Raw genomic sequence first — 14507 nt, forward strand, 5'->3', positions numbered from 1 at the left:
CCTCGACAACTACTGTGATTATTATTATTTGACCATGCTGGTCATTTATGAACATTTGAACATCTTGGCCATGTTCTGTTATAATCTCCACCCGGCACAGCCAGAAGAGGACTGGCCACCCCTCATAGCCTGGTTCCTCTCTGCATTTCTTCCTAGGTTTTGGCCTTTCTAGGGAGTTTTTCCTAGCCACCGTGCTTCTACACCTGCATTGCTTGCTGTTTGGGGTTTTAGGCTGGGTTTCTCTACAGCACTTTGATATATCAGCTGATGTGAGAAGGGCTAAATAAATACATTTGATTTGATTTGTTTGTGAGAAAGGAAATATGTTTAATAAATAGTTAAATATAGAGATTTTTGCCTCCTGGGTCGCGCAGTGGTCTAAGGCACTACATCGTAGTGCTCGCTGTGCCACCAGAGACTCTGGGTACGAGCACAGGCTCTGTCGCAGCTGGCTCCCAAGCCCTTACGGGAGTTGTAGCGATGAGACAAGATAGTAACTACTAACAATTGGATACCATGAAATTGGGGAGAAAAAGGGGGGGAAAAATATATATAGAGAGTTTTTGAAACAAAATGTTTTTGTATTTCCTTTGTCTGAAAGGTCTGATAAGACAAAATAAAGTTTTACCTGTTTTTACTTGATTCTTTGACTGTCTTGAGTATTACATCTGCTCCTGCCACGCCCTTACTGCTCATCCTGTGTCTCCTTCACCTGCCGCCACTCCCCCAGTGCTCTCTCCCTCTCCCTCTCCATCTCTCTCTCTCTCTGTGTGATTGTGTGGGCGGAGACAGGTGTGCTGGAGTCAGAGCAGATCCCCACCAGCTGAAACCTGTTCCATAATCAAGACCTCTACAAATACTCAGTCCTGCCACTTCCACACTGCCAGATCGAAATCTCTGCTCAGTCAGTCTGTTTCTAGCCGTTTCTTACTATTTATGTCCTGTTATCCTATTGTGCCTGTTTCCTTGCCTGACACGGTTTTCCTCTCTGCTACAGTTTTTTAATCCATTTTGAATTCAGGCTGCAACACAACAAAATGTGGAATGAGTAAAGGGGTATGAATACTTTTTTTTTTTTTTTACAATCTAAGCCCCTCACAAATATTAGATAAAACAAGTTTTGCAATGCTTTTCCTGCAGTTTCACTTTTTCTCTGTCATTCTGTCCTCCAAGGCTGACAGTTCTGCTTATTGGGCTTGAATAACAATCAATGTGAAGTGATTTATATAGGCCTAACTCAAGGTTGTAATTTTTCCTGTATTCTCTCTCTTCAGCTCATCTACCTGGTTCTCGATGACACTCAATCTGACCGCTAATGCTGCAATGGAGAGAAACATGCACAAACCAAACCATCTTAATCAAAATATAATAATAGTAATAATAATTATTATGAATTTGTAGACCACCTTTCCCACTCTATCATAAACATATTACTTAACACATACAGTTGAAGTCGGAAGTTTACATACACCTTAGCCAAATACATTTAAACTCAGTTTTTCACAATTCCTGACATTTAATCCAAGTAAATATTCCCTGTCCTCGGTCAATTAGGATCACCACTTTACTTTAAGAATGTGAAATGTCAGAATAATAGTATAGAATGATTTATTACAGTTTTATTTCTTTCATCACATTCCCAGTGGGTCAGAAGTTTACATCCACTCAATTAGTATTTGGTAGCATTCCAAATTGTTTAACTTGGGTCAAATGTTTTGGGTAGCCTTCCACAAGCTTCCCACAATAAGTTGGGTGTATTTTGGCCCTTTCCTCCTAACAGAGCTGGTGTAATGAAGTCAGGTTTGTTGTCCTCCTTGCTCGCACATGCTTTTACTTTGTGCCCACACATTAAGATCAGGGCTTTGTGATGGCCACTCCAGTACCTTGACTTCAAATCAAATCACATTTTATTTGTCACATACACATGGTAAGCAGATGTTAATGCGAGTGTCGCGAAATGCCTGTGCTCCTAGTTCCGACAATGCAGTAATATCCAACGAGCAATCTAACCTAATAATTTCACAACAATTACCTTATATACACACACACACAAGTGTAAACGGATGAATAAGAATATGTACATACAAAAATATATGAATGAGTGATGGTATAGAACGGCATAGGCAAGATGCAGTAGATGGTATAGAGTACAGAATACATATGAGATTAGTAATGTAGGGAATGTAAACATTACATGAAGTGGCATTGTTTAAAGTGGCTAGTGATACATTAATTACATACATTTTTCCATTATTAAAGTGGCTGGAGTTGAGTCACTATGTTGGCAACAGACACTCAATGTTAGTGATAGCTATTTAACAGTCTGATGGCCTTGAGATAGAAGCTGTTTTTCAGTCTCTCGGTCCCAGCTTTGATGCACCTGTACTGACCTCGCCTTCTGGATGATAGCGGGGTGAACAGGCAGTGGCTCGGGTGGTTGTTGTCCTTGATGATCTTTTTGGCCTTCCTGTGACATCGGGTGGTGTAGGTGTCCTGGAGGGCAGGTAGTTTGCCCCCGGTGATGCGTTGTGCAGATCTCACTACCCTCTGGAGAGCCTTACGGTTATGGGCGGAGCAGTTGCCGTACCATGCGGTGATACAGTCTGACAGGTTGTTCTCGATTGTGCATCTGTAAAAGTTTGTGAGTGTTTTTGGACACAAGCCGAGTTTCTTCACTATGCTGTCTGTGTGGTTGGACCATTTCAGATTGTCCGTGATGTGTACGCCGAGGAACTTAAAACGTTGTACCCTCTACACTACTGTCCCGTCGATGTGGATAGGGGGGTGCTCTCTCTGCTGTATGCTGACGTTGAGTGTGTGGTTATTTTCCTGACACCACACTCCGTGGGCCCTCACCTCCTCCCTGTAGGCCATCTCGTCGTTGTTGGTAATCAAGCCTACCACTGTAGTGTCGTCTGCAAACTTGATGATTGAGTTGGAGGCGTGCATGGCCACGCAGTTGTGGGTGAACAGGGAGTACAGGAGAGGGCTGAGAACCCACCCTTGTGGGGCCCCAGTGTTGAGGATCAGCGGGGTGGAGATGTTGTTACCTACCCTCACTACCTGGGGGCGGCCCATCAAGAAGTCCAGGACCCAGTTGCACAGGGTGGGGTCGAGACCCGGGGTCTCGAGCTTGATGACGAGTTTGGAGGGTACTATGGTGTTGAATGCTGAGCGGTAGTCGATGAACAGCATTCTCACATAGGTATTCCTCTTGTCCAGATGGGTTAGGGCAGTGTGCAGTGTGATTGTGATTGCGTCGTCTGTGGACCTTTTGGGGCGGTAAGCAAATTTGTTGTCCTTAAGCCATTTTGCCACAACTTTGGAAGTATGCTTGGGGTCATTGTCCATTTGGAAGACCAACTTGAGACCAAGCTTTAACTCCCTGACTGATGTCTTGAGATGTTGTTTCTATATATCCACATCATTTTCCCATCTATTTTGTGAAGTGCACCAGTCCCTCCTGCAGAAAAGCACCCCCACAACATGATGCGGCCAACCCTGTGCTTCACGGTTTGGTTGGTGTTCTTCAGCTTGCTAGCGTCCCCGTTTTTCCTCCAAACAAAACGATGGTTATGGCCAAACAGTTCTATTTTGGTTTCATCAGACCAGAGGACATTACTCAAAAAAGTACTATCTTTGTCCCCATGTGCAGTTGCAACCCGTAGTCTGGCTTTTTATGGTGTTTTTGGAGCAGTGGCTTCTTCCTTCTGAGCAGCCTTTCAGGTTATGTCAATATAGGACTCGTTTAACTCGTTTTCTTTTTGCACCTGTTTCCTCCAGCATCTTCACAAGGTCCTTTGCTGTTGTTCTGGGATTGATTTGCACTTTTGCACCAAAGTAGGTTCATCTCTAGGAGACCGAACGCGTCTCCATCCTGAGCGGTATGACGGCTGCGTGGTCCCATGGTGTTTATACTTGCCTACTATTGTTTGTACAGATTAATGTGGTACCTTCAGGCATTTGGAAATTCCTCCCAAGGATGAACCAGACATCATGGCAGATTTATTTAGATTATCTCATGATGTCAAGCAAAGAGGCACGGAGTTTGAAGGTAGGCATTGAATTATATCCATAGGTACACCTCCAATTGACTCCAATTATGTCAATTAGCCTGTCAGAATCTTCTAAACCCATGACATAATTTTCTGGAATGTTCCAAGCTGTTTGAAAAATGACTTGTGTCCTGAACAAAGTCGATATCTTAACCGACTTGCCAAAACTATAGTTTGCTAACATGAAATTTGTGGAGTGGTTGAAAATGAGTTTTAATGACTCTAATCTGTGTATGTAAACTTCCGACTTCAACTGTATCACATATTCTTACCCACATTTTCTCTCTCAGTGGTGGTCACTCTGGCCTCCAAGGCTGCTACTTGAGCTGGAAAACAAAATTAATGACATTGATCAGTATGTGAATCTTCATCATGACTAAATAGGTTGTAAAATTACTTCAAATCCCAAAAGAGTATTATTGCATGTAGTCTCTCTCTCTGCAGCTCCCCAACCTGCTCCTCCATGTTCCTCAGCTCCACTCTCTGTTCAACCACCACGTCTCTCAGGACTCTCAGTTCAGCCAAGATGTCAGCAGAGGTCTGACTTTTCATCTGTTTGTGAGTTGTCTCCTCTGCCTCCGTTCCTTGACCCCACTCCCTATTCGCTGTAGCCCTGTGGAGTGATGTCAGACCCCTCCACTCTCTCCCTGAGCACATGTCCCAAACAGACATAACAGTAAAACCAGCAGACCTACAACACCCCTCATTCTGAAAATAATCCTGTTCAGAAATGTACTCTCTATGGCTCCATCTGTGTCCTTAAATTCATAGGTGGCCAATACATGAGAATCTAACACTTGTCTTCAGTGGAATACAGTGCCTTGCAAAAGTATTCACCCCCTTGGCGTTTTTTCTATGTTGTTGCAATTCAACCTGTAATTTAAATGGATTTCTATTTGGATGTCATGTAATGGACAATTAGAACAATTACTTGCTTGAAAAATTAAAAAAATATATAAATACGGAGAAGTGGTGTGTGCATATTTATTCACCCCCCTTGTTATGAAGCCCCAAAATAAGATCTGGTGCAACCAATTACCTTCAGATGTCACATAATCCGTTAAATAAAGTGCACCTGTGTGCAATCACATGATTTTGTCACATGATCTGTCACAAGATCTCAGTATATACATCTGTTCTGAAAGGCCGCAGAGGCTGCAACACCACTAAGCAAGGGACACCACCAAGCAAGTGGCACCACGAAGACCAAGGAGCTCTCCAAACAGGCCAGAGACAGTTGTGGAGAAGTACAGATCAGGGTTGGGTTCTAAAAAATATCTGAAACTTTGAACATCCCACGGAGCACCATTAAATACATTATAAAAAATGTAAAGAGCATGGCACCACAACAAACCTGCCAAGAGAGGGCCACCCACCAAAACTCACGGACCAGGCAAGGAGGGCATTAATCAGAGAGGCAACAAAGAGACCAAAGATAACCCTGAAGGACCTGCAAAGCTCCACGGCGGAGATTGGAGTATCTGTCCATAGGACCACTTTAAGCTGTACATTCCACAGAGCTGGGCTTTATGGAAGAGTAGCCAGAAAAAAGCCAGTGCTTAAATGAAAAAATAAGCAAACATGTTTGTTTGCCAAAAGGCATGTGGGAGACTCTCCAAACATAGTGAAGAAGGTACTCTGGTCAGATGAGACTAAAATTGAGCTTTTTGTCTGTCAAGGAAAACGCTATGTCTGGCACAAACCCAACACCTCTCATCACACCGAGAACACTATACCCACAGTGAAGCATGGTGGTGGCAGCATCATGCTGTGGGGATATTTTTAATCGGCTGGGACTGGGAAAATAGTAAGAATTGAAGGACTGATGGATGGCTCTAAATACAGGGAAGTTATTGAGGGAAATCTGTTTCAGTCTTCCAGAGATTTGAGACTGGGATGGAGGTTCACCTTCCATTAGGACAATGCTAAAGTAACACTTGAGTGGTTTAAGGGGAAATGTTTACATGTCTTGGAATGGCCTAGTTAAAGCCCAGACCTCAATCCAATTGAGAGTCTGTGGTATGACTTTTTATTTTATTTATATATATATATATATATATTTTTATATTTTACTAGGCAAGTCAGTTAAGAACAAATTCTTATTTTCAATGACAGCCTAGGAACAGTGGGTTAACTGTCTGTTCAGGGGCAGAACAACAGATTTGTACCTTGTCAACTCGGGGGTGTGAACTTGCAACCTTCCGGTTACTAGTCCAACACTCTAACCACTAGGCTACCCCGCCACCGACTTAAAGATTGCTGTACACCAGCAGGAACCCATCCTACTTGAAGGAGCTGGAGCAGTTTTGCCTTGAAGAATGGGCAAAAATCCCAGTGGCTAGATGTGCCAAGCTTATAGAGGCATATCCCAAGAGACTTACAGCTGTAATTGCTGCAAACGGTGGCTCTATAAAGTATTGACTTTAGAGGGGGTGAATAATTATGCACGCTCAAGTTTTCTGTTTTTTTGTCTTATTTCTTGTTTGTTTCAAAATATTTTGCATCTCCAAAGTGGTAGGCATGTTGTGTGAATCAAATGATACAACCCCCCCAAAAAATATGTTTTAATTCCAGGTTGTAAGGCAACAAAATAGGAAAAATTCCAAGGGGGTGAATACTTTCTAAAGGCACTGTACATTTAAGAACTCTGATAAACCAGAGAACATAAAGGAAGAGGACGTTACAGAAGGGTATTCTAATGTTGATATTGTACAAGGCTGTGGGAGAGTAAAACCTGATTTATCTGAAGGTCTGTGTCTCAAATGAGCCCTTATTCCTAACTTTTGACAAGAGAACAAGTTAGGCCCAAAACGTGTAAACTGAATGTGAAGGGCGTCATTTGAAATGTGCCTTGAGGCCTCTTTTTCTACTGCTTATGTCCAGTTGTTTAGTTATTTGTTTCTGTTCCTAAGTAAAAAATGTATATTCTCAGAGTCATAAGTACAATTAAAGTGCTTGCACAAAGGATAGTAACATCTCATCCTGTGTTCTTGGAATCATGTGTTACAGTTGAATTCTGGGCTTTGTTCATCCACCGTAGGAATAGAAGACAGTGCACAGTAAGAGTTGTTAAACATGATTTTACGGACAGTTCCACCAGTAACAAAATCCCAATTTAACATCTGTTTGCAGCTAATGAGGCCATACCTAATTACTCACCAGAGAAGTATACACACAAACACCACCAATTAGAGTTAAATACAGCAACTAAATTACTTTTTATGATTAATATTCTGTAATGATGCAATTTACCTAGAGTTTAATGTAAACATATGTTGCATTGGAGCTCTCTTGTTTAATTATTCCAGGGAAAGTTCTTAATGAATGTAGTGTAGACATACAAACTAGATAAATAACAAGTCCCTTCGGCCTCTCACATCATCCTGTGGAAAAACAGGGACGATGGGATGCTGTTAAAATAATTGTATTTAAGAAGCTGCTCAGCTTCAAGATCACTGAGTGTGACCTGCACTCACTCAGGTAAGAGGTTAACCCTCCAATACTGCAAAACTATCGTATAGATTTAGTTTTTTAACAGTTGGATTTGTGGATTTGTCTGAAAATACTTCCGTAGGAAACACTATGTGAATTTGTATAGATAACTCATAGAGATATTATTTATAAATGAGCGTTAAGTGTAAATGTGTGTTTTGTTTACAAACTGTTTATGTTATAGTAATCAGATTTCAACAGATTAGTGCACAATATTTGCATTCACTAACACATTTTGAAATCAGCGTTCAATCTTTTGGCTGGATTTGTTAAAGGCCGAATGCAGGCATTTTTATTTCAATATCAAATCATTTCTGGCTAACAAATAAGTACCTTACTGTAATATTTTTCCATCCAAATTGTCAAAAATAACCAAAAATAGCTTTTCAACAAAACTATTTCTCAAGCAAAAAAATGTCTAGGACTGTCTGGGAGTGGTCTGAGTGGGGAGGGGGATGAATATGTCATCTGAACAGTAATCTGTTCTTGGCAAAAAGGTTTGGAAATGTTTGTTATTGGTCTATATTAACAAATGTTACTATATGTATATGTATGTATATTTGTGTATATGTGGCTATGTATGTGTATATATATATATATATATATATATATATATATATATATATATATATATTTACTATTTACAAAAAATATGTGGGGGATTATGAATTATGCAGACAATTACATTGATGGATGTTACAATGATGGATGTTACAATCTATCTGCAATATTAAAGCTGACCATTAATAATGTTACTTTCTGGACAACTGAGAACTTGGAAAAAAACTTAGTAAAATCATGATGTCAGTGACCTCCAGGTGGTAAAGTCGGAGGGCTAGAAAAATGGCAGTTTCCAATTTGGAATTCCAAGTTGGATACCTCTTCAAAACAATGATTCCCAGTCTGAGCTCATTTTCCCCGAGTTCACAGTTGTCATGAACACGCTGAAGATGGAAGTTGGAGTTCCAAGCATTATACTGCCTCGATCCATACAAAACTCCACCCATGCGAAACCTCCCGATTAGAAGGTCCTGTGTAGATTGTATTTTCAACTAGCAACTATCAGGAAATAATAACATCAAATTTCTTCACACGTTTACAGTCTGCGTTTTATCAGCTGTTGTACAATACGACAGAATTTTGACTGCATTGGGCCTGTAACTGAACATAATTGAGAACCACTTCCTATGAATTAGTATACGTTTGTGTTATATCACATCGAATATATCATAGATTTCCCCACTCTGACACCACCAAGGTTGAGAATCTGAAATAATAAGAGTTATATTTTTTGCTTCTACAGGCAACACTTTTCATAGAAATTATAGTTACACCATATATTATTGTAGATACTTTCGTAACAAGAATATAACTGTACAAAGCCATGTTTGTTAAGAATGAACTTATTCTATCTGTAGGCTACAAGGTATCAATGTATCTCTCTGTCTGCACCAGGTTTGTCTGAGATCCTATCAGGCCCACTGGCCCAGAGGTATGAACAGCACCCAGTCCAGCCCTGTCGCCTTCTTCATCATCCAGGGCCTGGCCAGTCTGGGGGAGAAGAAGATGGTCCTGTTTATCATCTTCCTGCTGGCCTACACCGTCATCCTAGGTGGAAACATCATGATCATCTACCTGGTACTGTACATTGTACACGCACAGCCAGAACCAGATCACAATAACATTAGATAGAGATGATGTTATAAGAGACCATGAGTTGTAGTTAGTGTAAGTATTCAAAGGGTTTTGTTCAGGTCCTCTCACTTAGAATTTGCTCTCAGGGCCCGTAGACTACACTATACTCCTCAGGAGTCAGGAGTTTAGAACTCTTGAGATTTATGGCTTGGGCCCAGAGTTTCCCCTGGTCGAGTCATGTTGTCAGGAAAAACTCTCCGCTGGGCCTATCTATGACATCACTGTCTAACTGCTTTCTTTATCTCATCCTAAAGGTCCGGACCGACCCGAAGCTGGGCTCCCCCATGTACTTCTTCCTCCACAACCTGTCCATCGTGGACATGATTTACACAACGGTCACCATCCCCAACATGTTGTCAGGCTTCCTGACTGAGGTCAAGACTGTGTCCGTCCCCGGCTGCTTCCTCCAGATGTACTGTTTCATCCACATGTCTGTTACCGGCCGCGCCCTGCTGACCGCTATGGCCTACGACCGCTATGTGGCTATCTGTAATCCTCTCCGCTATGCCGCTGTGATGACCCGCCCCATCTGCCTGCTACTCATCATTGGGGCATGGACCTTCGGTGCCATCTGCACCTTCCCAAACACTAGCATGGCAGTACAGCGTTCATACTGTGGACCCAACGTGGTGCGCCACTGCTGGTGTGACCCGTCCTCAGTGAGGCTGCTGGTGTGTGGGGACACTCAGGTGGACAGCATTGTGTCACTGTCTTTTGCCCTCATAGCGCTGCTCACCACGGGTGTGCTCATCCTCACTTCCTACATCCTCATCGGTGTGAAGATAGCTAAAATGGGCACCGCAGAGCGACTGAAGGCGTTTAGCACCTGTGCCGCCCACCTGACGGTTGTGTCCATTTCTTACAGCTCTGCCTCATTTGTCTATATCTCCTACCGTGTGGGAAACTTCTCTCCAGAGGTGACCCTCCTCTTCATCCTCTTTCCCCCCTTCCCCCTTTCCCTGTTTTAAGGACTGTTTAACTCCTCCATCAGACAACCTTCAGTCAACACTGTGATCTTACATTCACCAGTTGAAGAGTTTGACTGATATTTGCGCCATTACTCTGGTAACCCATGTCCTCTCTGATTTGTCATTCACTGTTGATGTCTAATGGTACGCAAAAGGCATTCCTACCAGGAGATGGCACTGTTGTATTATTTTAGTGTAACATACTGATGCTCTTCAGTCACTGTACATTTGTGTCATGTTGTCAGTGCTGTGAAAATCCCAATAACAGGGTTGGGGTCAATTTCATTTCAATTCCAGTCAATTAAGAAAGTATACGAAATTCAAATTGTGATTCCATTTTCCTATTTGAAAAGCGTTGAGAATAATTGGAATTTCAGAGTACTTCCTGAATTGATTGGAATTGAAATGGAATCCAACCATCCCTAATAATGCTATGTATATGTTTATGGTTGAATATGATCAAGGCCATACTGTTAATAACGTTGTGATAAGGTTAGATAACATTGTGTTGATGTTGTAAGTGCATATCATTGTTGTTTAATAATGTGTAACTTTTTGTTTATTATATTGTGGTTGTGGGTATCATTGTTGCATTGCGGTTGTCTTAATGTTGTATTCATGTTGTGTTATTGTTGTAGGTGCGTATCATCGTGTCGGTGCTGTACTCGGCTCTGACTCCTTTCCTGAACCCGATGATCTACAGCCTGAGGAACAAGGAGCTCAGAGTGGCCATCAAGAGGGCCTTCTGCCGACACCGACGTCTCACCTCAGAGCCGCAAAACACTCAACACACTGTCCTGACAGCAAAACATTCAATTCAAGCTCCTTTAAAATAGTTTAGTATGGGCTAAAAAGTGTGATAATTTTCAGAGATTCCCAAATAATGCAAAGTCACTGTTTCCAATTATTGTTTGTTGTTTGGAAAGCAGAACAGCTAAATGTTTCATTATCATGCACTTATAAACGAAACCAAACAATATTTGTGTTTACCATTTGGTTCATTGTGTAGGTTGCACAACTGTATACATCTGATTTAAAATGTTTAAGTTTATTGATAAAAACGAAATAAGAACTGTAAAGTCCTGTTCAATTGCATTGTACAAACTACCAGATACAGTACTAAATGGTATGTGATTATACTTGTTTTTAATCAATACCAAAGAAACAACAGTCATTGTCAGGTGATTATTGTGTAATTACAATCTCACAATATTATTCCTAAATATCAGAGAAATAGAATAAAGTGTACCAACAGATTTTGGTTTTGTGCCTCTGCCTTCTCTGTAAGCGTCACAAATTAAAATAAAACTTTGCATAATAAAATATAATATGATGGTTTGCATTTGGAAATGAAATCAAGAAATGATTCATGGAACACCACCCAAAACTTTGCACCACCTAAAATAAATGTCAGTTTGAAAACATAGTATGCCACACACATATACTGCAGTTCTCATTATATTATATATGATTTATTTTCCCATCAGATTTAACACAGAATCCTGCGTCTACCTTGGCTCTTTGAACACCCTAAATATCCTGTTCAATCTCTTTAGTCTGTAAACCATATATTATGTGGTTGACACGGGTAGGGACCACACTAACCAGCACACTATTCAGTTTGCACAGGTCTGCATAGGCTAGGAAGCAATGGAGGATGATAATGGTAAACCCACATCCCAGCGCAATATGGTAGACCAGTAAGCATGTGCTACAGGTTGTCAGGGCCTTGCTGTTTAAAGAGCTGTTCTACTACTCAGACAAACAATAGCAATCTTCAGATATGCGAGACTGATGCTGCCTATGGACGAGACAAACAGCATAACAGTAAATGTTAAGACATATATGTTATTTATAAACACGGTCTCGCAGGAGAGCTTGAATAAGGAGGTGCATAAACATGAGCACAGAAAGCCCGAATGACACACTCCATGTAAGTGATATATCGCTCGGGAGCTGCTGTCAAAATGTCCCCTAATAGACGAGGTATTATCGCTGTAGCCCCAACTATCTAATTAAGAGACAAGTTTCAGAAAAGGATGTACATGGGATGATGCAGGCTCCTCTCCATGGAGATCAGTACTATGAGGCCGATGTTGGCCACGAGGTGAAGATGTAGATAATAAGGAAGAGGATTAGGTCAGGGTAGGAGGTATGTTGAGTGACCTTTAAGAGATTAAAGGGAAGTTCAGGATTTTATAACTTGATAGAAGAACTTGTTTTCTTTAACCTTATCAGTCCCGAGACCCATCTGACTTTCATTTATCTGCATGTTTATGTTTTTATTATAAAAACCTGATAAAAAGGAATTCATATGAATGCTGTAAGTACAGAAATGGTTTGCTCAGTGGGAAATAAATATCCAACTAGTCAGTGACAACTGTGTGGAGTTTGTGACAGCAACTATGTGAGCTTATTACAGTTTTATAGACACTACGTCCTGGGATTTCCTATGATGTTCTATGAAGAACCCCACCCTTACCTTCTAACGACTATTGTGTAGCTTGTGAACGTCATATAGAGCGCAACATGTCACATGAGAGTCCCAACTTTTCATAGATCGCTTTTGATTGTTTGCAGCTCAAACCATTTGGACTCTACAGACATTTTTGTACAAAGACTTGGCCCCGGGTCCCTTCAGGATCCGCCCTTGTGTCACAAACACCTTTCTAGCTCAGCCCCCATTAAACACACAGACTAATGGTACCAACGGATGCAGAAGAATTAGACAAACTAATGGTACAAGCCAGAAGTGTCACAGTTTCTGTGTTATTTGATTGTTGTTTCCTTAGGTTACCGCTGGAGGGCACCCGTACCCTGTTTTCTAGATTTCAGGTTACCCTGATAATTAGTCATTGGATTCTCCTGTGTTTATTACCCTCTCTGTTGATCTGGTTGCCTTGTTATTTTTATTATATTTTTTTATTTCACCTTTATTTAACCAGGTAGGCTAGTTGAGAACAAGTTCTCATTTACAACTGTGACCTGGCCAAGATAAAGCATAGCAGTGTGAACAGACAACACAGAGTTACACATGGAGTAAACAATTAACAAGTCAATAACACAGTAGAAAAAAGAAAAGGAAAAGAGTCTATATACATTGTGTGCAAAAGGCATGAGGAGGTAGGCGAATAATTACAATTTTACAGATTAACACTGGAGTGATAAATGATCAGATGGTCATGTACAGGTAGAGATATAGGTGTGCAAAAGAGCAGAAAAGTAAATAAATAAAAACAGTATGGGGATGAGGTAGGTAAAAAGGGGTGGGCTATTTACCGATAGACTATGTACAGCTGCAGCGATCGGTTAGCTGCTCAGATAGAAGATGTTTGAAGTTGGTGAGGGAGATAAAAGTCTCCAACTTCAGCGATTTTTGCAATTCGTTCCAGTCACAGGCAGCAGAAAACTGGAACGAAAGGCCAAATGAGGTGTTGGCTTTAGGGATGATCAATGAGATACACCTGCTGGAGCGTGTGCTACGGGTGGGTGTTTCCATCGTGACCAGTGAACTGAGATAAGGCGGAGCTTTACCTAGCATTGACTTGTAGATGACCTGGAGCCAGTGGGTCTGGCAACGAATACGTAGCGAGGGCCAGCCGACTAGAGCATACAGGTCACAGTGGTGGGTGGTATAAGGTGCTTTAGTGACAAAACGGATGGCACTGTGATAAACTGCATCCAGTTTGCTGAGTGGAGTGTTGGAAGCTATTTTGTAGATAACAACGCCGAAGTCGAGGATCGGTAGGATAGTCAGTTTTACTAGGGTAAGCTTGGCAACGTGAGTGAAGGAGGCTTTGTTGCGGAATAGAAAGCCGACTCTAGATTTGATTTTCGATTGGAGATGTTTGATATGAGTCTGGAAGGAGAGTTTACAGTCTAGCCAGACACCTAGGTACTTATAGATGTCCACATATTCAAGGTCGGAACCATCCAGGGTGGTGATGCTAGTCGGGCGTGCAGGTGCAGGCAGCGAACAGTTGAAAAGCATGCATTTGGTTTTACTAGCGTTTAAGAGCAGTTGGAGGCCACGGAAGGAGTGTTGTATGGCATTGAAGCTCGTTTGGAGGTTAGATAGCACAGTGTCCAAGGACGGGCCGGAAGTATACAGAATGGTGTCGTCTGCGTAGGAATCGCCCCCAGCAAGAGCAACATCATTGATATATACAGAGAAAAGAGTCGGCCCGAGAATTGAACCCTGTGGCACCCCCATAGAGACTGCCAGAGGACCGGACAGCATGCCCTCCGATTTGACACACTGAACTCTGTCTGCAAAGTAGTTGGTGAACCAGGCAAG

General features: G+C 41.7%; 1 protein-coding gene, 1 long non-coding RNA gene and 1 pseudogene across 3 annotated transcripts in view; 2 read left to right on the plus strand and 1 right to left on the minus strand.

Moving 5' to 3' along the window:
- The first annotated feature begins 919 nt into the window (after positions 1-919).
- Positions 920-4921, plus strand: LOC118390721 (uncharacterized). The gene is made up of 3 exons (XR_004826984.1): positions 920-1056; positions 1275-1374; positions 4500-4921. It is a non-coding gene; the product is annotated as an uncharacterized LOC118390721 (long non-coding RNA).
- A 2531-nt stretch (positions 4922-7452) lies between these two features.
- The window catches only part of or6at1 (odorant receptor, family 6, subfamily AT, member 1), a 36380-nt gene continuing 29325 nt past the window's right edge, over positions 7453-14507 (plus strand). Inside the window, exons 1-4 of one of the 2 annotated variants that reach the window (XM_035780378.2) lie at positions 7453-7535; positions 9003-9185; positions 9497-10159; positions 10849-11467. In XM_035780378.2, the coding sequence (XP_035636271.2) occupies positions 9042-9185; positions 9497-10159; positions 10849-11046 (1005 nt within the window). In that variant the 5' untranslated portion in view covers positions 7453-7535; positions 9003-9041 and the 3' untranslated portion in view covers positions 11047-11467. Of the gene's footprint in view, positions 7536-9002; positions 9186-9496; positions 10160-10848; positions 11468-14507 lie in introns of those variants that run through there. The other variant, XM_052457032.1, reaches the window with a different exon arrangement.
- Positions 11741-12323, minus strand: LOC118390735 (olfactory receptor 52N2-like; annotated as a pseudogene).

Source organism: Oncorhynchus keta, chromosome 11 (assembly GCF_023373465.1).
Source record: "Oncorhynchus keta strain PuntledgeMale-10-30-2019 chromosome 11, Oket_V2, whole genome shotgun sequence".
NCBI lineage: Eukaryota > Metazoa > Chordata > Actinopteri > Salmoniformes > Salmonidae > Oncorhynchus > Oncorhynchus keta.